The 24,717-nt window shown below is 50.1% G+C and overlaps 1 protein-coding gene across 2 annotated transcripts in view; it reads right to left on the minus strand.

Annotated features, from left to right (window-relative positions):
• Positions 1-2,063, minus strand: part of LOC118940265 (UDP-GlcNAc:betaGal beta-1,3-N-acetylglucosaminyltransferase-like protein 1) — a 49,492-nt gene extending 47,429 nt beyond the window's left edge. Inside the window, exons 1-3 of one of the 2 annotated variants that reach the window (XM_036948934.1) lie at positions 1,926-2,063; positions 1,679-1,816; positions 1-107 (exon numbers count right to left, since the gene is read on the minus strand). The exon at positions 1-107 is cut by the window's left edge and continues 10 nt beyond it. In XM_036948934.1, coding sequence (XP_036804829.1) covers positions 1-107; positions 1,679-1,816 — 245 coding nt within the window. In that variant the 5' untranslated portion in view covers positions 1,926-2,063. Of the gene's footprint in view, positions 108-1,678; positions 1,817-1,925 lie in introns of those variants that run through there. The other variant, XM_036948935.1, reaches the window with a different exon arrangement.
• Between the last annotated feature and the right edge of the window lie 22,654 nt (positions 2,064-24,717).

The raw sequence follows: 24,717 nt of genomic DNA on the forward strand, positions 1-24,717 counted from the left end.
TCATCGTAGACAGACAGTTCCATAGAGCCAGTGTAGTCCTGGTCCTCAATCCCCTGCAGACACTCATCCAGCCAGCAGGAGGCGTTATGCACTGGTATGACTATAGACTAGAGACAGGAGGAGGGGTTATACACTGGTATGACTATAGACTAGAGACAGACAGGAGGGGTTATACACTGGTAGGACTATAGACTAGAGACAGGAGGAGGGGTTATACACTGGTATGACTAGAGACAGGAGGAGGGGTTATACACTGGTATGACTATAGATTAGAGACAGGAGGGGTTATACACTGGTATGACTATAGACTAGAGACAGACAGGAGGGGTTATACACTGGTATGACTAGAGACAGGAGGGGATATACACTGGTATGACTATAGACTAGAGACAGGAAGGGATATACACTGGTATGACTATAGACTAGAGACAGGAGGAGGAGTTATACACTGGTATGACTATAGACTAGAGACAGGAGGGGTTATACACTGGTATGACTATAGACTAGATACAGGAGGAGGGGTTATACACTGGTATGACTATAGACTAGATACAGGAGGAGGGGTTATACACTGGTATGACTATAGACTAGATACAGGAGGAGGGGTTATACACTGGTATGACTATAGACAGGAGGAGGGGTTATACACTGGTATGACTATAGACTAAAGACAGGAGGGGTTATACACTGGTATGACTATAGACTAGAGACAGGAGGAGGGGTTATACACTGGTATGACTATAGACTAAAGACAGGAGGAGTTATACACTGGTATGACTATAGATTAGAGACAGGAGGAGGGGTTATACACTGGTATTACTATAGACAGGAGGAGGAGTTATACACTGGTATGACTATAGATTAGAGACAGGAGGGGTTATACACTGGTATGACTATAGATTAGAGACAGGAGGAGGGGTTATACACTGGTATGACTATAGATTAGAGACAGGAGGAGGGGTTATACACTGGTATGACTATAGACAGGAGGAGGAGTTATACACTGGTATGACTATAGATTAGAGACAGGAGGAGGGGTTATACACTGGTATTACTATAGACAGGAGGAGGAGTTATACACTGGTATTACTATAGACAGGAGGAGGAGTTATACACTGGTATGACTATAGACAGGAGGAGGAGTTATACACTGGTATGACTATAGATTAGAGACAGGAGGGGTTATACACTGGCATGACTATAGATTAGAGAGACATTGTGTCAAGTCGGCTAGTTAATTAATATTAGCCAACGTGCAAACAGGCACCAACCAGGTGTGCTGCCACAAAGTAAACAAAAACGCCAATCTGCAATTGCAACATCATTATACATTCTTCATATGAGCTTATTTTACTCCAATGTTTGTCAGCATTGTAAATGTAAACAAACACTGTATAGCGTTAAAACATGCTTAAAGCTATAATGTGTATATCTTGGATGGTCAGTCCTTGCATCCAAAGCTCTGTCCATGAATTGGAGTGGTTACATTTTTCCAGGCTCGGCCCTCAGAATTTTTACAAAAACAGAGGCTTTGTTATTGTTTCTACTCCGGATTGACAGACTGGTACATGCTCCATCCGGTCTGGTTATCTGGGCCAGTGAAATGTTCTCTCCTGGACAAACAGAGGAAACCATGTTGGTTCTGGGTTGTTGCCGAGATTAGTGATATGTCACCTACCACCTCCACGGCCCTGCTTGCCTTCCCCCCTCCACCTCCGACCGACCCATCCTGCGCGCACACCCCCTTGCAGAGCCTCTTGGCGGGGAGAGAGTCGGCCTTCTGCCCGTTGGGATGCTCCAGTGAACAGGTACTCATCTGAACAAACAAGGAAGACACGATAAAAACACGCTTTTTTTTGCCGAAAACTGGCTAGCGGGTTTGAAAGAATGAACGTCGACGGAGAAAGCACACGTGGGATATTTACAGTGATATCTGCTCTTATGACTTTGCATTACGATGTTACACTCGTTCTCGAGTGAGCTGCTTTTCATTTGAGTTGTAAAACAACACCAAAATACATTCAAATTTGCTCTCGAAACTTGCCTGGAAGATAGCAGCTCCACTTCCGCAAACAAAGACGATAAATCGCTCATTGGTCGGTTTAAAACGCGGACAAGCTTCTGATTCGCTGTTTTCAATGTTAGTCACACATGACGCAGAATTATTGACGTTCGCTTGGTCACGCCCACTTCCCCAGTACAAACAGCAGATAAGAATAATTTACAGTCGCCTAGCAACGCAACTATATTACGTTTTAACAGTAAAACATCTTCTTTTCTTAGGTATTTGTCTTAAAACTGCATTGTTGATTAAGGGCTTGTAGGTAAGCATTTCACTGTAAGGTCTAAACCTGTTGTATTCAGCGCATGTGACAAATACAATGTGATTTGATATGAAATGCTCAGTGTGTGTTGATATCGTCCCGTGTCACGTTTAAACAGGCTCATGTCCCCTTCCCATCGGAGCCCAATGCAGTTTCTTGTCCAAGAACAACATGGTTCCTATATGCTGTCTGTCTCATTTAATTTGACAGGTAAAATCCATCTATTTGACAGACCAGGTGATTCCGTAGTGAAGTATCAAGTCTTAATGTCACGTGCACAAGTACGGGGAAATGCCCTTTCTTGCAGCTCTAACCCCAACAATGCAGTAATCAATAACAATGTAATATTAACAACAATAAGGAAGAACAAAAACACAAGAGATAACAGAATAAGAATAAGGGTGGGGAGCGGGTAGTGTCAGCTGAGATGGATTCTGAGTGTGAAGCGTACCAAGACTTGGGATCACAGCTGGGGGATAAGAAACAGACGCTGAGTTATGATTCACTACGGTAGACACACACATCTGTTTCAACGAGAGAGAGAGAGATAGAGTGCGTGACCTCACCACTGTCAAGTGAGGGGGAGAAAGAGAGTTGTGAGACCTGTTTTAGTGTGCCCTGTTAGGCAGTGTACTGAACTCTGTGATAGTTTCCCCCTCATATAAATTCCTGTGGTCTGGTCCAAAGGAAACATAACTTAGATAGTATTAGGGAGTATGTGCTCGTATAGGAGGGACTGGTGAGGTATGGTCCCGTGTGACTCAGTTGGCAGGCTCCTACAGGAGGGACTGGTGAGGTATGGTCCCGTGTGACTCAGTTGGCAGGCTCCTACAGGAGGGACTGGTGAGGTATGGTCCCGTGTGACTCAGTTGGCAGGCTCCTACAGGAGGGACTGGTGAGGTATGGTCCCGTGTGACTCAGTTGGCAGGCTCCTACAGGAGGGATTGGTGAGGTATGGTCCCGTGTGACTCAGTTGGCAGACTCGTACAGGAGGGACTGGTGAGGTATGGTCCCGTGTGACTCAGTTGGCAGGCTCCTACAGGAGGGACTGGTGAGGTATGGTCCCGTGTGACTCAGTTGGCAGGCTCGTATAGGAGGGACTGGTGAGGTATGGTCCCGTGTGACTCAGTTGGCAGGCTCGTACAGGAGGGACTGGTGAGGTATGGTCCCGTGTGACTCAGTTGGCAGGCTCGTACAGGAGGGTTTGGTGAGGTATGGTCCCGTGTGACTCAGTTGGCAGGTTCGTACAGGAGGGACTGGTGAGGTATGGTCCCGTGTGACTCAGTTGGCAGGCTCCTACAGGAGGGACTGGTGAGGTATGGTCCCGTGTGACTCCGTTGGCAGGCTCGTACAGGAGGGATTGGTGAGATATGGTCCCGTGTGACTCAGTTGGCAGGCTCGTACAGGAGGGACTGGTGAGGTATGGTCCCGTGCGACTCAGTTGGCAGGCTCGTATAGGAGGGATTGGTGAGGTATGGTCCCGTGTGACTCAGTTGGCAGGCTCGTATAGGAGGGACTGGTGAGGTATGGTCCCGTGTGACTTAGTTGGCAGGCTCGTACAGGAGGGACTGGTGAAGTATGGTCCCGTGTGACTCAGTTGGCAGGCTCGTACAGGAGGGACTGGTGAGGTATGGTCCCGTGTGACTCAGTTGGCAGGCTCGTATAGGAGGGACTGGTGAGGTATGGTCCCGTGTGACTCAGTTGGCAGGGCATGGCACTTGCAATACCAGGGCTGTGAGTTTGATTCAGACGGGGGACCAGTATGAAAATGTATGCACTAAGTACTGTAAGTCACTATGGATAAGAGTGTCTACTAAAATGGTATGAGAGACTGTTGCACACTAGCACACATGCTGGGAATTGAGGGCTGAATGAAAGCAGAGTCCTTGGTCTGAGATCAAACCACAGCAAACTGTAATTGCTTTCGGGTTTGTGCCCTGAGGTGTATTCATTCGTGCAAACCGTAGAGAAACGTTTTGCAATGAAAACAAACATTTCTTATTGGACAAGTGCTGAACGTGGCCTGACTTCAGGGTCCAATTCTAACAGGAAGTAGTTTAGAGACGACTCCTGCTGCCTTCGCTCAATTAGCACTCAGCTTTCTGCACGACCTTCCTTTCAGTGTGTGTGTGTGTGTGTGTGGCAGTGCTGCAGCGGTCCTAATGGTTTCCACATTGGGAGAAGGACTTGGTCGGCCATCTTGGTAATTCTCTTTATCACTCCTTAGTGGTTCATTGACCAGACGACTGACACTCCTACAGCCATACATATGGAAACACTTCTCCCTGTGTGTGATCTCAGAATAATTAGCAATCAAGCACAGATGTGTATTTTTCTCCCTGTAACTATTAAAAAGCCTCTCTTTACATCTGCACATCTCTCCTTTTAAGAGGAGAGAGAAATGTGAGCAATAGAGAGAGATATGTGTGTGGGAGAGAAAGAGAGAGAGAGAGAGAGAGAGAGAGAGAGAGAGAGAGAGAGAGAGAGAGAGAGAGAGAGAGAGAGAGAGAGAGAGAGAGAGAGAGAGAGAGAGAGAGAGAGAGAGAGAGAGAGAGAGAGAGAGAGAGAGAGAGAGAGAGAGAGAGAGAGAGAGAGAGAGAGAGAGGTGTGTGTGAGAGAGAGTGAGAGAGAGAGAGAGAGAGAGAGAGATATGAGAGAGAGAGAGAGAGAGAGAGAGAGAGAGAGAGAGAGAGAGAGGTGTGTGTGAGAGAGAGTGAGAGAGACACAGAGAGAGAGAGAGAGAGAGAGAGAGAGAGAGGTAAGCCAGATGTGTCGTCACCATGTGTTGTCTTTGTAACCAGACCAGTCTGCTCTGTAAACAGAGTCATAATATTATTCATCTCACCAGGCTACCAGAGCTCAGGGCTAAAACTATACTGACCAATCAGAAAGAGATAAATACCTATACATACCTGCTCTTTATCTCCACCTCTCTCTCTGTGTCTCTCTCTCTCTCGCTCTGTGTCTCTCTGTCTCCCTCTCTCTGTCTCTCTCTCTCCCCCTGTCCGAGACAGAAAGGGTCACAGAGGGAGAAAGGGAAAGAGCAGAGAGGGAAAGGCCTGTAGAGAAAGCGGTAGACTGTTAGTACTGACCCAAAGGAAGAGGTCAGATCCATGTTGACTCCACTGTTAGTACCGACCCAAAGGAAGACGTCAGATCCATGTTGACTCCACTGTTAGTACCGACCCAAAGGAAGAGGTCAGATCCATGTTGACTCCACTGTTAGTACCGACCCAAAGGAAGAGGTCAGATCCATGTTGACTCCACTGTTAGTACCGACCCAAAGGAAGAGGTCAGATCCATGTTGACTCCACTGTTAGTACCGACCCAAAGGAAGAGGTCAGATCCATGTTGACTCCACTGTTAGTACCGACCCAAAGGAAGAGGTCAGATCCATGTTGACTCCACTGTTAGTACCGACCCAAAGGAAGAGGTCAGATCCATGTTGACTCCACTGTTAGTACCGACCCAAAGGAAGAGGTCAGATCCATGTTGACTCTACTGCTTCCCACAGTTGTGTCAAGTTGGCTGAATGTTCTGTGGGTGCTGGACCATTCTTGATGCACATAGGAAACTGTTGAGTGTGTGAAAAATCCAGTAGCGTTGCAGTTCTTGACACAAACCGGTGTGTCTGGTACCTACTACCATACCCTGTTCAAAGGCACTTAAATATTTTGCCTTGCGTATCCACCCCCTGAATGGCACACGTACACAATCCATGTCTCTATTGTCTCAAGGCTTAAAAATCCTTCTTTAACCTGTCTCCTCCCCTTCATCTACACTGGTCGAAGTGGATTTAACAGGTGACATCAATAAGGGATCATATCTTTCACCTGGATTCACCTGGTCAGTCTACGTCATGGAAAGAGCAGGTGTTCCTAATGTTTTGTCCACTCAATATACTTACCCCTCTCTCTCCTTCCCCTCTCTCTGTCTCTCCTTCCCCTCTCTGTCTCTCTCCTTCCCCTCTCTCTGTCTCTCCTTCCCCTCTCTCTGTCTCTCTCCTTCCCCTCTCTGTCTCTCTCCTTCCCCTCTCCCTGTCTCTCTCTCCTTCCCCTCTCTCTCTCTCTCTCCTTCCCCTCTCTCTCTCTCTCTCCTTCCCCTCTCTCTCTCTCTCCTTCCCCTCTCTCTGTCTCTTTCATTCCCCTCTCTCTGTCTCTCTCCTTCCCCTCTCTTTCCTTACCCTCTCTCTGTCTCTCCTTCCCCTCTCTCTGTCTCTCCTTCCCCTCTCCCTGTCTCTTTCATTCCCCTCTCTCTGTCTCTCTCCTTCCCCTCTCTTTCCTTCCCCTCTCTCTGTCTCTTTCATCCCCCTCTCTCTGTCTCTCTCCTTCCCCTCTCTCTGTCTCTCCTTCCTCTCTCTCTGTCTCTCCTTCCCCTCTCTGTGTCTCTCTCCTTCCCCTCTCTGTCTCTCCTTCCCCTCTCTCTGTCTCTCTCCTTCCCCTCTCTCTGTCTCTCCTTCCCCTCTCCCTGTCTCTCGCTCCTTCCCCTCTCTCTCTCTCTCTCTCTCTCTCCTTCCCCTCTCTCTGTCTCTTTCATTCCCCTCTCTCTGTCTCTTTCATTCCCCTCTCTGTCTCTTTCATTCCCCTCTCTCTGTCTCTCTCCTTCCCCTCTCTCTGTCTCTCCTTCCCCTCTCTCTGTCTCTCCTTCCCCTCTCTATGTCTCTCCTTCCCCTCTCTATGTCTCTCCTTCCCCTCTCTCTGTCTCTCCTTCCCCTCTCTCTGTCTCTCCTTCCCCTCTCTATGTCTCTCCTTACCCTCTCTCTGTCTCTCCTTACCCTCTCTCTGTCTCTCCTTACCCCTCTCTGTCTCTCCTTACCCCCTCTCTGTCTCTCCTTCCCCTCTCTCTGTCTCTCCTTCCCCTCTCTCTGTCTCTCCCTACCCTCTCTCTGTCTCTCCTTACCCTCTGTCTCTCTCTCCTCCCCCTCTATATGTCTCTCTCTCCTTCCCCTCGGTCTCTCTCTCCTTCCTCTCTCTCTGTCTTTCTCACTCTTTCGCTCTCGTCTTTCCACAGCGAGTATGAGAGAGAAAGGGTCACACAGAGAGAAAGAGTAGAGAGGGAATGAGAGAGACCTGTAGAGAGACAGAGGTAGACTGAGTTTGTACTGGCCCAAAGGAAGAGGTCAGAGTAAGGAGAACCAATCTGTGTGAGAGAGACCAGACATAACCTCCATAAGATAAATGATACTGCATGGTGAAACAACCATAATGTCCTCATTGGGAATTAGTATGATGAAACAGATGAAATGTCTTATGGTTCAGGCAGAGTCCAGTATCACTGAGAGGTTCTGGGAGGTTCTGATTGGATCTGAAGGGTTTATTGGGGTTCTTTGGAGTTCTATGAGGGATTCTGGATCCAGTCTGGACTGTTGCTAGTCCAGGAAAAGATTGGCCTCAGGGTCTGATAGTCTACTGTACTAAGCCTCAGGGTCTGGTAGTCTCCTATACTAAGGGTCTGGTAGTCTCCTATACTAAGGGTCTGGTAGTCTCCTATACTAAGGGTCTGGTAGTCTCCTATACTAAGGGTCCGGTAGTCTACTATACTAAGGGTTTGGTAGTCTCCTATACTAAGGGTCTGGTAGTCTCCTATACTAAGGGTCTGGTAGTCTACTATACTAAGGGTCTGGTAGTCTACTATACTAAGGGTCTGGTAGTCTACTATACTAAGGGTCTGGTAGTCTCCTATACTAAGGGTCTGGTAGTCTCCTATACTAAGGGTCTGCTAGTCTACTATACTAAAGGTCTGGTAGTCTCCTATACTAAGGGTCTGCTAGTCTACTATACTAAGGGTCTGGTAGTCTCCTATACTAAGGGTCTGGTAGTCTCCTATACTAAGGGTCTGGTAGTCTACTATACTAAGGGTTTGGTAGTCTCCTATACTAAGGGTCTGGTAGTCTCCTATACTAAGGGTCTGGTAGTCTACTATACTAAGGGTCTGGTAGTCTACTATACTAAGGGTCTGGTAGTCTACTATACTAAGGGTCTGGTAGTCTCCTATACTAAGGGTCTGGTAGTCTCCTATACTAAGGGTCTGCTAGTCTACTATACTAAAGGTCTGGTAGTCTCCTATACTAAGGGTCTGCTAGTCTACTATACTAAGGGTCTGGTAGTCTACTATACTAAGGGTCCGCTAGTCTACTATACTAAGGGTCTGGTAGTCTACTATACTTAGGGTCTGGTAGTCTACTATACTAAGGGTCTGGTAGCCTCCTATACTAAGGGTCTGGTAGTCTACTATACTAAGGGTCTGGTAGTCTACTATACTAAGGGTCTGGTAGTCTACTATACTAAAGGTCTGGTAGTCTACTATACTAAAGGTCTGGTAGTCTCCTATACTAAGGGTCTGGTAGTCTACTATACTAAAGGTCTGGTAGTCTACTATACTAAAGGTCTGGTAGTCTCCTATACTAAGGGTCTGGTAGTCTACTATACTAAGGGTCTGGTAGTCTCCTATACTAAGGGTCTGGTAGTCTACTATACTAAGGGTCTGGTAGTCTACTATACTAAGGGTCCGGTAGTCTACTATACTAAGGGTCCGCTAGTCTACTATACTAAGGGTCTGGTAGTCTCCTATACTAAGGGTCTGGTAGTCTACTATACTAAGGGTCCGCTAGTCTACTATACTAAGGGTCTGGTAGTCTACTATACTTAGGGTCTGGTAGTCTACTATACTAAGGGTCTGGTAGTCTACTATACTAAGGGTCTGGTAGTCTCCTATACTAAGGGTCTGGTAGTCTCCTATACTAAGGGTCTGGTAGTCTCCTATACTAAGGGTCTGGTAGTCTACTATACTAAGGGTCTGGTAGTCTCCTATACTAAGGGTCTGGTAGTCTACTATACTAAGGGTCTGGTAGTCTCCTATACTAAAGGTCTGGTAGTCTCCTATACTAAGGGTCTGGTAGTCTCCTATACTAAGGGTCTGGTAGTCTACTATACTAAAGGTCTGGTAGTCTCCTATACTAAGGGTCTGGTAGTCTACTATACTAAGGGTCTGGTAGTCTCCTATACTAAGGGTCTGGTAGTCTACTATACTAAGGGTCTGGTAGTCTACTATACTAAGGGTCTGCTAGTCTACTATACTAAGGGTCTGGTAGTCTCCTATACTAAGGGTCTGGTAGTCTACTATACTAAGGGTTTGGTAGTCTCCTATACTAAGGGTCTGGTAGTCTCCTATACTAAGGGTCTGGTAGTCTACTGTACTAAGGGTCTGGTAATCTGCTATACTAAGGGTCTGCTAGTCTACTATACTAAAGGTCTGGTAGTCTACTATACTAAGGGTCTGGTAGTCTCCTATACTAAGGGTCTGGTAGTCTACTATACTAAGGGTCTGCTAGTCTACTATACTAAGGGTCTGCTAGTCTACTATACTAAGGGTCTGGTAGTCTCCTATACTAAGGGTCTGGTAGTCTCCTATACTAAGGGTCTGGTAGCCTCCTATACTAAGGTTCTTGTCATTCTCTGCCCAGTGCTGCCCCCTGTTGCATGTGGGAGGTATCTCCCCGGTTGCATGTGGGAGGTATCTCCTCTCCAAACCACCAGATACACACGTATGTCATTATACACACCAAGAGACTAGAACATGTATACAATACAGGCTGAGGCTTCCCTGTGTGGAGCTTTTGACTTCACAAATTAACACCATGTGTGTGTGTTTGTGATGCTTCTGTTTAGAGTGATGATTAGAGCTAGAGTGTAATTCGTGTATTTAGACAGACAGTCAGACATTAAAGGGTCTGGGGCTGGAGGAGAACATTGCTCACAAGCGCACGTTACTGTCTACATCTCCCGCGGTTTTGACGGAGCTGTTCTACTAAGCTGTATGGAATTGTTTTAAGAAGTAAGGGTTCTGTTCTACTAAGCTGTATGGAATTGTTTTAATGTGTAGGGATGCTGAGGGTGCTGTTCTACTAAGCTGTATGGAATTGTTTTAATAAGTAGGGGTGCTGTTCTACTAAGCTGTATGGAATTGTTTTTATAAGTAGGGGTGCTGTTCTACTAAGCTGTATGGAATTGTTTTAAGGTGTAGGGGTGCTGTTCTACTAAGCTGTATGGAATTGTTTTAAGGTGTAGGGGAGCTGAGGGTGCTGTTCTACTAAGCTGTATGGGATTGTTTTAAGGTGTATGGGTGTCGAGGGTGCTGTTCTTCTAAGCTGTATGGAATTGTTTTAAGGTGTAGGGGTGCTGAGGGTGCTGTTCTACTAAGCAGTACGGAATTGTTTTAAGAAGTAGGAGTGCTGAGGGTGCTGTTCTACTAAGCTGTATGGAATTGTTTTAAGGTGTAGGGGTACTGAGGGTGCTGTTCTACTAAGCTGTATGGAATTGTTTTTAGGTGTAGGGGTTCTGGGGATGCTGTTCTCTAAGCTGTATGGAATTGTTTTAAAGCGTACGGGTGCTGAGGGTGCTGTTCTACTAAGCTGTATGGAATTGTTTTAAGAAGTAGGGGTGCTGAGGATGCTGTTCTACTAAGCTGTATGGAATTGTTTTAAGAAGTAGGGGTGCTGTTCCACTAAGCTGTATGGAATTGTTTTAAGGTGTACAGGTGCTGAGGGTGTTGTTCTACTAAGCTGTATGGAATTGTTTTAAGGTGTAGGGGTGCTGTGGGTGCTGTTCTTCTAAGCTGTATGGAATTGTTTTAAGGCGTACGGGTGCTGAGGGTGCTGTTCTACTAAGCTGTATGGAATTGTTTTAAGAACTAGGGGTGCTGAGGGTGCTGTTCTACTAAGCTGTATGGAATTGTTTTAAGAAGTATGGGTGCTGAGGGTGCTGTTCTACTAAGCTGTATGGAATTGTTTTAAGAAGTATGGGTGCTGAGGGTGCTGTTCTACTAAGCTTTATGAAGTTATTTTAAGGTGTAGGGGTGCTGTTCTACTAAGCTGTATGGAATTGTTTTAAGGTGTAGGGGTGCTGAGGTTGCTGTTCTACTAAGCTGTATGGAATTGTTTTAAGGTGTAGGGGTGCTGAGAGTGCTGTTCTACTAAGCTGTATGGAATTGTTTTAAGAAGTATGGGAGCTGAGGGTGCTATTCTACTAAGCTGAATGGAATTATTTTAAGAAGTAGGGGAGCTGAGGGTGCTGTTCTACTAAGCTGTGTGGAATTGTTTTAAGAATGTCACACCAATGATCATTTTGCTATTTGATTTGGAATGTTAAGACCCCTTGAAGTATCAACAAAAACATCTTAATTATTTGATAGACACTTACTGCTACTAGCCCAACAGATCTAAAGGAAGTCTGTTCTGTGAGGCCTGTGGGCGTCCTAGAGGAAAACAGCCAACATGTTCCTGACAGTTTGTTCAGACGCTACAGACAGAAGTTGACAGATCGGCTGTGCTGACTTTAGATGATTCCCAAAACGCTTGTGGGGGTCGTAGAGCAAAACGGAGGCCAACCTCTCTGTTCCCATAGCTCTATAGTTTCATATGAGGGACAGACAACAACCTCTCTGTTCCCGTAGCTCTATAGTTTCATATGAGGGACAGACAACAACCTCTCTGTTCCCGTAGCTCTATAGTTTCATATGAGGGACAGACAACAACCTCTCTGTTCCCGTAGCTCTATAGTTTCATATGAGGGACAGACAACAACCTCTCTGTTCCCGTAGCTCTATAGTTTCATATGAGGGACAGACAACAACCTCTCTGTTCCCGTAGCTCTATAGTTTCATATGAGGGACAGACAACAACCTCTCTGTTCCCGTAGCTCTATAGTTTCATATGAGGGACAGACAACAACCTCTCTGTTCCTGTAGCTCTATAGTTTCATATGAGGGACCATAGGCTGCGGTTGTAGCCTTCACCAGCAGACAAAGACCACACACACACACACACACACACACACACACACACACACACACGAGCAGTGCTTGGACCTTCGCTGAAACAGAGGGGGAACAGAACAGCAGGCAGAACCACACCATCAGCAGAGCTACTGTTAGCCCTACGCGCTGATCTAGGATCAGTTTTGCCTTTTCATATGAACCACACCATCAGCAGAGCTACTGTTACAGTCACAGCAAGGTCAGGGGCCCTACACGCTGATCTAGGATCAGTTCTACCTTTTGGATCAAGTTGAATAACCTCCCATGTAGAGGGGGGACCAGGGCGCGTATCCACAAAGCGTCTCAGAGTAGGAGTGCTGATCTAGGATCAGGTTTCCCACCCGTCTCATAGTCTTATCAGGCTATCGAGTGTTTACAGACATGATACACTTCTCCTCTGGAACCCACAGACTGTCTTCTTCTTTGGTGTATTCCACAACTAGCACAGCTGATTCTAATGGTCGCCTGATCATCAAGCCTCTCATTCCTTAAATCAGCTGTGTTAATGGTCACCTGATCATCAAGCCTCTCATTCCTTAAATCAGCTGTGTTAATGGTCACCTGATCATCGAGCCTGGGGGTACAGGAGGACAGGTTGGGGAATCACTGGGAGTACTGGAGGAGAGGTTGGGGAATCACTGGGAGTACTGGAGGAGAGGTTGGGGAATCACTGGGAGTACTGGAGGAGAGGTTGGGGAATCACTGGGAGTACTGGAGGAGATGTTGGGGAATCACTGGGGGTACAGGAGGACAGGTTGGGGAATCACTGGGAGTACTGGAGGAGAGGTTGGGGAAATCACTGGGAGTACTGGAGGAGAGGTTGGGGAAATCACTGGGAGTACTGGAGGAGAAGTTGGGGAATCACTGGGAGTACTGGAGGAGAAGTTGGGGAATCACTGGGAGTACTGGAGGAGAAGTTGGGGAATCACTGGGAGTACTGGAGGAGAGGTTGGGGAATCACTGGGAGTACTGGAGGAGAGGTTGGGGAATCACTGGGAGTACTGGAGGAGAGGTTGGGGAATCACTGGGAGTACTGGAGGAGAGGTTGGGGAATCACCGGGGGTACTGGAGGAGAGGTTGGGGAATCACTGGGAGTACTGGAGGAGAGGTTGGGGAATCACCGGGGGTACTGGAGGAGAGGTTGGGGAATCACTGGGAGTACTGGAGGAGAGGTTGGGGAATCACCGGGGGTACTGGAGGAGAGGTTGGGGAATCACTGGGAGTACTGGAGGAGAGGTTGGGGAATCACTGGGAGTACTGGAGGAGAGGTTGGGGAATCACCGGGGGTACTGGAGGAGAGGTTGGGGAATCACCGGGGGTACTGGAGGAGAGGTTGGGGAATCACTGGGAGTACTGGAGGAGAGGTTGGGGAATCACCGGGGGTACTGGAGGAGAGGTTGGGGAATCACCGGGGGTACTGGAGGAGAGGTTGGGGAATCACCGGGGGTACTGGAGGAGAGGTTGGGGAATCACTGGGAGTACTGGAGGAGAGGTTGGGGAATCACTGGGAGTACTGGAGGAGAGGTTGGGGAATCACTGGGGGTACTGGAGGAGAGGTTGGGGAATCACCGGGGGTACTGGAGGAGAGGTTGGGGAATCACTGGGAGTACTGGAGGAGAGGTTGGGGAATCACCGGGGGTACTGGAGGAGAGGTTGGGGAATCACCGGGGGTACTGGAGGAGAGGTTGGGGAATCACCGGGGGTACTGGAGGAGAGGTTGGGGAATCACTGGGAGTACTGGAGGAGAGGTTGGGGAATCACTGGGAGTACTGGAGGAGAGGTTGGGGAATCACCGGGGGTACTGGAGGAGAGGTTGGGGAATCACTGGGGGTACTGGAGGAGAGGTTGGGGAATCACTGGGAGTACTGGAGGAGAGGTTGGGGAATCACTGGGAGTACTGGAGGAGAGGTTGGGGAATCACTGGGAGTACTGGAGGAGCAGTTGGGGAATCACTGGGAGTACTGGAGGAGAGGTTGGGGAATCACTGGGAGTACTGGAGGAGAGGTTGGGGAATCACCGGGGGTACTGGAGGAGAGGTTGGGGAATCACTGGGAGTACTGGAGGAGAGGTTGGGGAATCACCGGGGGTACTGGAGGAGAGGTTGGGGAATCACTGGGAGTACTGGAGGAGAGGTTGGGGAATCACCGGGGGTACTGGAGGAGAGGTTGGGGAATCACTGGGAGTACTGGAGGAGAGGTTGGGGAATCACTGGGAGTACTGGAGGAGAGGTTGGGGAATCACCGGGGGTACTGGAGGAGAGGTTGGGGAATCACCGGGGGTACTGGAGGAGAGGTTGGGGAATCACTGGGAGTACTGGAGGAGAGGTTGGGGAATCACCGGGGGTACTGGAGGAGAGGTTGGGGAATCACCGGGGGTACTGGAGGAGAGGTTGGGGAATCACCGGGGGTACTGGAGGAGAGGTTGGGGAATCACTGGGAGTACTGGAGGAGAGGTTGGGGAATCACTGGGAGTACTGGAGGAGAGGTTGGGGAATCACTGGGGGTACTGGAGGAGAGGTTGGGGAATCACCGGGGGTACTGGAGGAGAGGTTGGGGAATCACTGGGAGTACTGGAGGAGAGGTTGGGGAATCACCGGGGGTACTGGAGGAGAGGTTGGGGAATCACCGGGGGTACTGGAGGAGAGGTTGGGGAATCACCGGGGGTACTGGAGGAGAGGTTGGGGAATCACTGGGAGTACTGGAGGAGAGGTTGGGGAATCACTGGGAGTACTGGAGGAGAGGTTGGGGAATCACCGGGGGTACTGGAGGAGAGGTTGGGGAATCACTGGGGGTACTGGAGGAGAGGTTGGGGAATCACTGGGAGTACTGGAGGAGAGGTTGGGGAATCACTGGGAGTACTGGAGGAGAGGTTGGGGAATCACCGGGGGTACTGGAGGAGAGGTTGGGGAATCACTGGGAGTACTGGAGGAGAGGTTGGGGAATCACTGGGAGTACTGGAGGAGAGGTTGGGGAATCACCGGGGGTACTGGAGGAGAAGTTGGGGAATCACTGGGAGTACTGGAGGAGAGGTTGGGGAATCACTGGGAGTACTGGAGGAGAGGTTGGGGAATCACCGGGGGTACTGGAGGAGAGGTTGGGGAATCACTGGGGGTACTGGAGGAGAGGTTGGGGAATCACCGGGGGTACTGGAGGAGAGGTTGGGGAATCACTGGGAGTACTGGAGGAGAGGTTGGGGAATCACTGGGAGTACTGGAGGAGAGTTTGGGGAATCACTGGGAGTACTGGAGGAGAGGTTGGGGAATCACTGGGGGTACAGGAGGACAGGTTGGGGAATCACTGGGAGTACTGGAGGAGAGTTTGGGGAATCACCGGGGGTACTGGAGGAGAGGTTGGGGAATCACTGTGAAAAGGGTGAAAGACCCCCTCTGGTGGTCAGATGAGGTGATGCATTGCATCATTATTCACTGATCAGTGATTTCTCTTTCTCTCTCTTTACTGCAGTCTGGTTCCCCTGGGTTAGAGACTCTGCTCTGCTTGTGTGTGTGTGTGTGTGTGTGTGTGTGTGTGTGTGTGTGTGTGTGTGTGTGTGTCAGAATCTAGGAGACGAAGGGGAGGAAACATTCCATCAATGAACAGAGCAGTGATTCAGCACACTGTGTCCTGTGACCTCAGTGATGACATCACTACTGTATCTCTAGGATTCTGTCAAAGATTGGAGAGGAATCCTCAAACACCCCACACACACACCCCACCACACCACACACACACCCATCACAGACACACCCCACCCACCACACCCCACCACACACCACACACACCCCACCCACATGGATAAACCAGACATAAACATCCTGATCCACTAATTCTTCTTCAGAGAAAAGAGCAGTAAAACACGTGCAGTGTTAAAAGGCAACAAACACCATCATTTATTAGTATATAGTTGTTCATATACTGTATATCAGTCTAATAAATACCTACAGTAGTCTGTGTGTGTGTGTATCTATGCACACATTCACGTCCATCTGTCTGTCAGTGCAGAGAAGACATCACAGCTCATCACTCCTCCTGAGAGAGATGAGACTATACCTTCTCTCTCTTTCATTCTCTCTCTCTGTCCATCCAGAAGTCCACTTCCACTGAGTGTAATCTTGTTGGCTGGGAAAGTGGTCTCCCTGAGGTCCTCCAAGACGCCACGGGAGCTGGGTTGTAAAGCATTGTGGGTCTGTCGACAAGACAGGCACGGGGGTCTGAGAATACAATCAACCATGTCCGTTTGACCAAGTTTAGACTAGTTTAATCCAGTTAGGTCTGATTTTATCTAGTTAAGTCCAGTTGGTAAAGTGTGTTAGGTCCCGTGCAGAGAGGGTTAGACTGGGAGATGAGGGGCAGAGAGGGTTAGACTGGGAGATGAGGGGCAGAGAGGGTTAGACTGGGGGATGAGGGGCAGAGAGGGTTAGACAGGGAGATGAGGGGCAGAGAGGGTTAGACAGGGAGATGAGGGGCAGAGAGGGTTAGACTGGGGGATGAGGGGCAGAGAGGGTTAGACTGGGGGATGAGGGGCAGAGAGGGTTAGACTGGGTGATGAGGGGCAGAGAGGGTTAGACTGGGGGATGAGGGGCAGAGAGGGTTAAACTGGGGGATGAGGGTTAGACATGGAGATAAGGGGCTGATAGGGTTAGACAGGGAGATGAGGGGCAGAGAGGGTTAGACAGGGAGATACAGTGGGGAAAAAAAATATTTAGTCAGCCACCAATTGTGCAAGTTCTCCCAGGCCTGTAATTTTCATCATAGGTACACTTCAACTATGACAGACAAAATGAGAGAAAAAAATCCAGAAAATCACATTGTAGGATTTTTAATGAATTTATTTGCAAATTATGGTGGAAAATAAGTATTCGGTCAACTACAAACAAGCAAGATTTCTGGCTCTCACAGACCTGTAACTTCTTCTTTAAGTGGCTCCTCTGTCCTCCACTCGTTACCTGTATTAATGGCACCTGTTTGAACTTGTTATCAGTATAAAAGACACCTGTCCACAACCTCAGACGAAGAATGTTGAGTTGCATCCAAAGAACACCATACCTACTGTGAAGCATGGGGGTGGAAACATCATGCTCTGGGGCTGTTTTTCTGCAAAGGGACCAGGACGACTGATCCGTGTAAAGGAAAGAATGAATGGGGCCATGTATTGTGAGATTTTGAGTGAAAACCTCCTTCCATCAGCAAGGGCATTGAAGATGAAATGCTGCTGGGTCTTTCAGCATGACAATGATCCCAAACACACCGCCTGGGCAACGAAGGAGTGGCTTCATAAGAAGCATTTCAAGGTCCTGGAGTGGCCTAGCTAGTCTCCAGATCTCAACCCCATAGAAAATCTTTGGAGGGAGTTGAAAGTCCATGTTGCCCAGCAACAGCCCCAAAACATCACTGCTCTAGAGGAGATCTGCATGGAGGAATGGGCCAAAATACCAGCAACAGTGTGTGAAAACCTTGTGAAGACTTGCAGAAAACGTTTGACCTCTGTCATTGCCAACAAAGGGTATATAACAAAGTATTGAGATAAACTTTTCTTATTGACCAAATACTTATTTTTCTCCATAATTTGCAAATAAATTCATTAAGAATCCTACAATGTGATTTTTGGGATTTTTTTTCTCATTTTGTCTGTCATAGTTGAAGTGTACCTATGATTAAAGGCCTCTCTCATCTTTTTAAGTGGGAGAACTTGCACAATTGGTGGCTGACTAAATACTTGTTTGCCCCACTGTATAAGGGGTACGGGGACGGGGGGAGAGAGTTGGACAGATGGGTAAGGGGGACAGGGGGAGAGAGTTGGACAGATGGGTAAGGGGGACAGGGGGAGAGAGTTGGACAGATGGGTAAGGGGGACAGGGGGAGAGAGTTGGACAGATGGGTAAGGGGGACAGGGGGAGAGAGTTGGGGGATTCATGCTCTCGGTGAAGCGTTAATGGGTCCAGTTTCCCTCAGGACTCAGAGGAAGGGGTTGTTGAAGGTCCAGTTTCCCTCAGGACTCAGAGGAAGGGGTTGTTGAAGGTCCAGTTTCCCTCAGGACTCAGAGGAAGGGGTTGTTGTAGAGCTAGTTTCCCTCAGGCCTGAGAGGAAGGGGTTGTTGTAGAGCCAGTTTCCCTCAGGCCTGAGAGGAAGGGGTTGTTGTAGAGCCAGTTTCCCTCAGGTCTCAGAGGAAGGGGTTGTTGTAGAGACAGTTTCCCTCAGGTATCAGAGGAAGGGGTTGTTGTAGATCCAGTTTCCCTCAGGTCTCAGAGGAAGGGGTTGTTGTAGAGCCAGTTTCCCCTCAGGTCTGAGAGGAAGGGGTTGTTGTAGAGCCAGTTTCCCCTCAGGCCTGAGAGGAAGGGGTTGTTGTAGAGCCAGTTTCCCCTCAGGCCTGAGAGGAAGGGGTTGTTGTAGAGCCAGTTTCCCCTCAGGCCTGAGAGGAAGGGGTTGTTGTAGAGCCAGTTTCCCCCAGGCCTGAGAGGAAGGGGTTGTTGTAGAGCCAGTTTCCCCCAGGCCTGAGAGGAAGGGGTTGTTGTAGAGCCAGTTTCCCCTCAGGCCTGAGAGGAAGGGGTTGTTGTAGAGCCAGTTTCCCCTCAGGTCTGAGAGGAAGGGGTTGTTGTAGAGCCAGTTTCCCCTCAGGTCTGAGAGGAATGGGTTGTTGTAGAGCCAGTTTCCCCCAGGCCTGAGAGGAAGGGGTTGTTGTAGAGCCAGTTTCCCCTCAGGTCTCAGATGAAGGGGTTTTTGTAGAGCCAGTTTCCCTCATATCTCAGAGGAAGGGGTTGTTGTAGAGCCAGTTTCCCCTCAGGTCTGAGAGGAAGGGGTTGTTGTAGAGCCAGTTTCCCCAGGCCTGAGAGGAAGGGGTTGTTGTAGAGCCAGTTTCCCCTCAGGTCTCAGAGGAAGGGGTTTTTGTAGAGCCAGTTTCCCTCATATCTCAGAGGAAGGGGTTGTTGTAGAGCCAGTTTCCCCTCAGGTCTGAGAGGAAGGGGTTGTTGTAGAGCCAGTTTCCCTCAGGCCTGAGAGGAAGGGGTTGTTGTAGAGCCAGTTTCCCCTCAGGTCTGAGAGGAAGGGGTGGCTGACTAAATACTTGTTTGCCCCACTGTATAAGGGGTACGGGGACAGGGGGAGAGAGTTGGACAGATGGGTAAGGGGGACAGGGGGAGAGAGTTGGACAGATGGGTAAGGGGGACAGGGGGAGAGAGTTGGACAGATGGGTAAGGGGGACAGGGGGAGAGAGTTGGACAGATGGGTAAGGGGGACAGGGGGAGAGAGTTGGGGGATTCATGCTCTCGGTGAAGCGTTAATGGGTCCAGTTTCCCTCAGGACTCAGAGGAAGGGGTTGTTGAAGGTCCAGTTTCCCTCAGGACTCAGAGGAAGGGGTTGTTGAAGGTCCAGTTTCCCTCAGGACTCAGAGGAAGGGGTTGTTGTAGAGCCAGTTTCCCTCAGGCCTGAGAGGAAGGGGTTGTTGTAGAGCCAGTTTCCCTCAGGCCTGAGAGGAAGGGGTTGTTGTAGAGCCAGTTTCCCTCAGGACTCAGAGGAAGGGGTTGTTGAAGGTCCAGTTTTCCTCAGATCTCAGAGGAAGGGGTTGTTGTAGAGACAGTTTCCCTCAGGTATCAGAGGAAGGGGTTGTTGTAGAGACAGTTTCCCTCAGGTCTCAGAGGAAGGGGTTGTTGTAGAGCCAGTTTCCCCTCAGGTCTGAGAGGAAGGGGTTGTTGTAGAGCCAGTTTCCCCTCAGGCCTGAGAGGAAGGGGTTGTTGTAGAGCCAGTTTCCCCTCAGGCCTGAGAGGAAGGGGTTGTTGTAGAGCCAGTTTCCCCTCAGGCCTGAGAGGAAGGGGTTGTTGTAGAGCCAGTTTCCCCTCAGGCCTGAGAGGAAGGGGTTGTTGTAGAGCCAGTTTCCCCCAGGCCTGAGAGGAAGGGGTTGTTGTAGAGCCAGTTTCCCCTCAGGCCTGAGAGGAAGGGGTTGTTGTAGAGCCAGTTTCCCCTCAGGCCTGAGAGGAAGGGGTTGTTGTAGAGCCAGTTTCCCCTCAGGTCTGAGAGGAAGGGGTTGTTGTAGAGCCAGTTTCCCCTCAGGTCTGAGAGGAATGGGTTGTTGTAGAGCCAGTTTCCCCCAGGCCTGAGAGGAAGGGGTTGTTGTAGAGCCAGTTTCCCCTCAGGTCTCAGATGAAGGGGTTTTTGTAGAGCCAGTTTCCCTTATATCTCAGAGGAAGGGGTTGTTGTAGAGCCAGTTTCCCCTCAGGTCTGAGAGGAAGGGGTTGTTGTAGAGCCAGTTTCCCCAGGCCTGAGAGGAAGGGGTTGTTGTAGAGCCAGTTTCCCCTCAGGTCTCAGAGGAAGGGGTTGTTGTAGAGCCAGTTTCCCCTCAGGTCTGAGAGGAAGGGGTTGTTGTAGAGCCAGTTTCCCTCAGGACTCAGAGGAAGGGGTTGTTGAAGGTCCAGTTTTCCTCAGGTCTCAGAGGAAGGGGTTGTTGTAGAGACAGTTTCCCTCAGGTATCAGAGGAAGGGGTTGTTGTAGAGCCAGTTTCCCTCAGGTCTCAGAGGAAGGGGTTGTTGTAGAGCCAGTTTCCCCTCAGGTCTGAGAGGAAGGGGTTGTTGTAGAGCCAGTTTCCCCTCAGGCCTGAGAGGAAGGGGTTGTTGTAGAGCCAGTTTCCCCTCAGGCCTGAGAGGAAGGGGTTGTTGTAGAGCCAGTTTCCCCTCAGGCCTGAGAGGAAGGGGTTGTTGTAGAGCCAGTTTCCCCCAGGCCTGAGAGGAAGGGGTTGTTGTAGAGCCAGTTTCCCCTCAGGCCTGAGAGGAAGGGGTTGTTGTAGAGCCAGTTTCCCCTCAGGCCTGAGAGGAAGGGGTTGTTGTAGAGCCAGTTTCCCCCCAGGCCTGAGAGGAAGGGGTTGTTGTAGAGCCAGTTTCCCCTCAGGTCTCAGATGAAGGGGTTTTTGTAGAGCCAGTTTCCCTCATATCTCAGAGGAAGGGGTTGTTGTAGAGCCAGTTTCCCCTCAGGTCTGAGAGGAAGGGGTTGTTGTAGAGCCAGTTTCCCCAGGCCTGAGAGGAAGGGGTTGTTGTAGAGCCAGTTTCCCCTCAGGTCTCAGAGGAAGGGGTTTTTGTAGAGCCAGTTTCCCTCATATCTCAGAGGAAGGGGTTGTTGTAGAGCCAGTTTCCCCTCAGGTCTGAGAGGAAGGGGTTGTTGTAGAGCCAGTTTCCCTCAGGCCTGAGAGGAAGGGGTTGTTGTAGAGCCAGTTTCCCCTCAGGTCTGAGAGGAAGGGGTTGTTGTAGAGACAGTTTCGACCTCAGGTCTGAGAGGAAGGGGTTGTTGTAGAGCCAGTTTCCCCTCAGGTCTGAGAGGAAGGGGTTGTTGTAGAGCCAGTTTCCCCTCAGGTCTGAGAGGAAGGGGTTGTTGTAGAGCCAGTTTCCCCTCAGGTCTGAGAGGAAGGGGTTGTTGTAGAGCCAGTTTCCCCTCAGGTCTGAGAGGAAGGGGTTGTTGTAGAGCCAGTTTCCCCTCAGGTCTGAGAGGAAGGGGTTGTTGTAGAGACAGTTTTTCCTCAGGTCTGAGAGGAAGGGGTTGTTGTAGAGCCAGTTTCCCCCAGGCCTGAGAGGAAGGGGTTGTTGTAGAGCCAGTTTCCCCCAGGCCTGAGAGGAAGGGGTTGTTGTAGAGCCAGTTTCCCCCAGGCCTGAGAGGAAGGGGTTGTTGTAGAGCCAGTTTCCCTCAGGTCTCAGAGGAAGGGGTTGTTGTAGAGCCAGTTTCCCTCAGGCCTGAGAGGAAGGGGTTGTTGTAGAGCCAGTTTCCCTCAGGTCTCAGAGGAAGGGGTTGTTGTAGAGCCAGTTTCCCTCAGTCCTGAGAGGAAGGGGTTGTTGTAGAGCCAGTTTCCCCCAGGTCTGAGAGGAAGGGGTTGTTGTAGAGCCAGTTTCCCCTCAGGTCTGAGAGGAAGGGGTTGTTGTAGAGCCAGTTTCCCCTCAGGTCTGAGAGGAAGGGGTTGTTGTAGAGCCAGTTTCCCCTCAGGACTCAGAGGAAGGGGTTGTTGTAGAGCCAGTTTCCCTCAGGCCTGAGAGGAAGGGGTTGTTGTAGAGCCAGTTTCCCCCAGGCCTGAGAGGAAGGGGTTGTTGTAGAGCCAGTCTCCGTCAGGTCTCAGAGGAAGGGGTTGTTGTAGAGCCAGTTTCCCTCAGGTCTCAGAGGAAGGGGTTGTTATAGAGCCAGTTTCCCCTCAGGTCTGAGAGGAAGGGGTTGTTGTAGAGCCAGTTTCCCTCAGGCCTGAGAGGAAGGGGTTGTTGTAGAGCCAGTTTCCCTCAGGTCTCAGAGGAAGGGGTTGTTGTAGAGCCAGTTTCCCTCAGTCCTGAGAGGAAGGGGTTGTTGTAGAGCCAGTTTCCCCCAGGTCTGAGAGGAAGGGGTTGTTGTAGAGCCAGTTTCCCCTCAGGCCTGAGAGTAAGGGGTTGTTGTAGAGCCAGTTTCCCCTCAGGTCTGAGAGGAAGGGGTTGTTGTAGAGCCAGTTTCCCCTCAGGTCTGAGAGGAATGGGTTGTTGTAGAGCCAGTTTCCCCCAGGCCTGAGAGGAAGGGGTTGTTGTAGAGCCAGTTTCCCCTCAGGTCTCAGAGGAAGGGGTTTTTGTAGAGCCAGTTTCCCTCATATCTCAGAGGAAGGGGTTGTTGTAGAGCCAGTTTCCCCTCAGGTCTGAGAGGAAGGGGTTGTTGTAGAGCCAGTTTCCCTAAGGCCTGAGAGGAAGGGGTTGTTGTAGAGCCAGTTTCCCCTCAGGTCTGAGAGGAAGGGGTGGCTGACTAAATACTTGTTTGCCCCACTGTATAAGGGGTACGGGGACGGGGGGAGAGAGTTGGACAGATGGGTAAGGGGGACAGGGGGAGAGAGTTGGACAGATGGGTAAGGGGGACAGGGGGAGAGAGTTGGACAGATGGGTAAGGGGGACAGGGGGAGAGAGTTGGACAGATGGGTAAGGGGGACAGGGGGAGAGAGTTGGGGGATTCATGCTCTCGGTGAAGCGTTAATGGGTCCAGTTTCCCTCAGGACTCAGAGGAAGGGGTTGTTGAAGGTCCAGTTTCCCTCAGGACTCAGAGGAAGGGGTTGTTGAAGGTCCAGTTTCCCTCAGGCCTGAGAGGAAGGGGTTGTTGTAGAGCCAGTTTCCCTCAGGCCTGAGAGGAAGGGGTTGTTGTAGAGCCAGTTTCCCTCAGTCCTGAGAGGAAGGGGTTGTTGTAGAGCCAGTTTCCCCCAGGCCTGAGAGGAAGGGGTTGTTGTAGAGCCAGTTTCCCTCAGGTCTCAGAGGAAGGGGTTGTTGTAGAGCCAGTTTCCCTCAGGCCTGAGAGGAAGGGGTTGTTGTAGAGCCAGTTTCCCTCAGGTCTCAGAGGAAGGGGTTGTTGTAGAGCCAGTTTCCCTCAGTCCTGAGAGGAAGGGGTTGTTGTAGAGCCAGTTTCCCCCAGGTCTGAGAGGAAGGGGTTGTTGTAGAGCCAGTTTCCCCTCAGGTCTGAGAGGAAGGGGTTGTTGTAGAGCCAGTTTCCCCTCAGGTCTGAGAGGAAGGGGTTGTTGTAGAGCCAGTTTCCCTCAGGTCTCAGAGGAAGGGGTTGTTGTAGAGCCAGTTTCCCTCAGGCCTGAGAGGAAGGGGTTGTTGTAGAGCCAGTTTCCCTCAGGTCTCAGAGGAAGGGGTTGTTGTAGAGCCAGTTTCCCTCAGTCCTGAGAGGAAGGGGTTGTTGTAGAGCCAGTTTCCCCCAGGTCTGAGAGGAAGGGGTTGTTGTAGAGCCAGTTTCCCCTCAGGTCTGAGAGGAAGGGGTTGTTGTAGAGCCAGTTTCCCCTCAGGTCTGAGAGGAAGGGGTTGTTGTAGAGCCAGTTTCCCCTCAGGACTCAGAGGAAGGGGTTGTTGTAGAGCCAGTTTCCCTCAGGCCTGAGAGGAAGGGGTTGTTGTAGAGCCAGTTTCCCCCAGGCCTGAGAGGAAGGGGTTGTTGTAGAGCCAGTCTCCGTCAGGTCTCAGAGGAAGGGGTTGTTGTAGAGCCAGTTTCCCTCAGGTCTCAGAGGAAGGGGTTGTTATAGAGCCAGTTTCCCCTCAGGTCTGAGAGGAAGGGGTTGTTGTAGAGCCAGTTTCCCTCAGGCCTGAGAGGAAGGGGTTGTTGTAGAGCCAGTTTCCCTCAGGTCTCAGAGGAAGGGGTTGTTGTAGAGCCAGTTTCCCTCAGTCCTGAGAGGAAGGGGTTGTTGTAGAGCCAGTTTCCCCCAGGTCTGAGAGGAAGGGGTTGTTGTAGAGCCAGTTTCCCCTCAGGCCTGAGAGTAAGGGGTTGTTGTAGAGCCAGTTTCCCCTCAGGTCTGAGAGGAAGGGGTTGTTGTAGAGCCAGTTTCCCCTCAGGTCTGAGAGGAATGGGTTGTTGTAGAGCCAGTTTCCCCCAGGCCTGAGAGGAAGGGGTTGTTGTAGAGCCAGTTTCCCCTCAGGTCTCAGAGGAAGGGGTTTTTGTAGAGCCAGTTTCCCTCATATCTCAGAGGAAGGGGTTGTTGTAGAGCCAGTTTCCCCTCAGGTCTGAGAGGAAGGGGTTGTTGTAGAGCCAGTTTCCCTAAGGCCTGAGAGGAAGGGGTTGTTGTAGAGCCAGTTTCCCCTCAGGTCTGAGAGGAAGGGGTGGCTGACTAAATACTTGTTTGCCCCACTGTA

The sequence above is a fragment of the Oncorhynchus mykiss genome, chromosome 17 (assembly GCF_013265735.2).
Source record: "Oncorhynchus mykiss isolate Arlee chromosome 17, USDA_OmykA_1.1, whole genome shotgun sequence".
In the NCBI taxonomy this organism is placed as follows: Eukaryota; Metazoa; Chordata; class Actinopteri; order Salmoniformes; family Salmonidae; genus Oncorhynchus; species Oncorhynchus mykiss.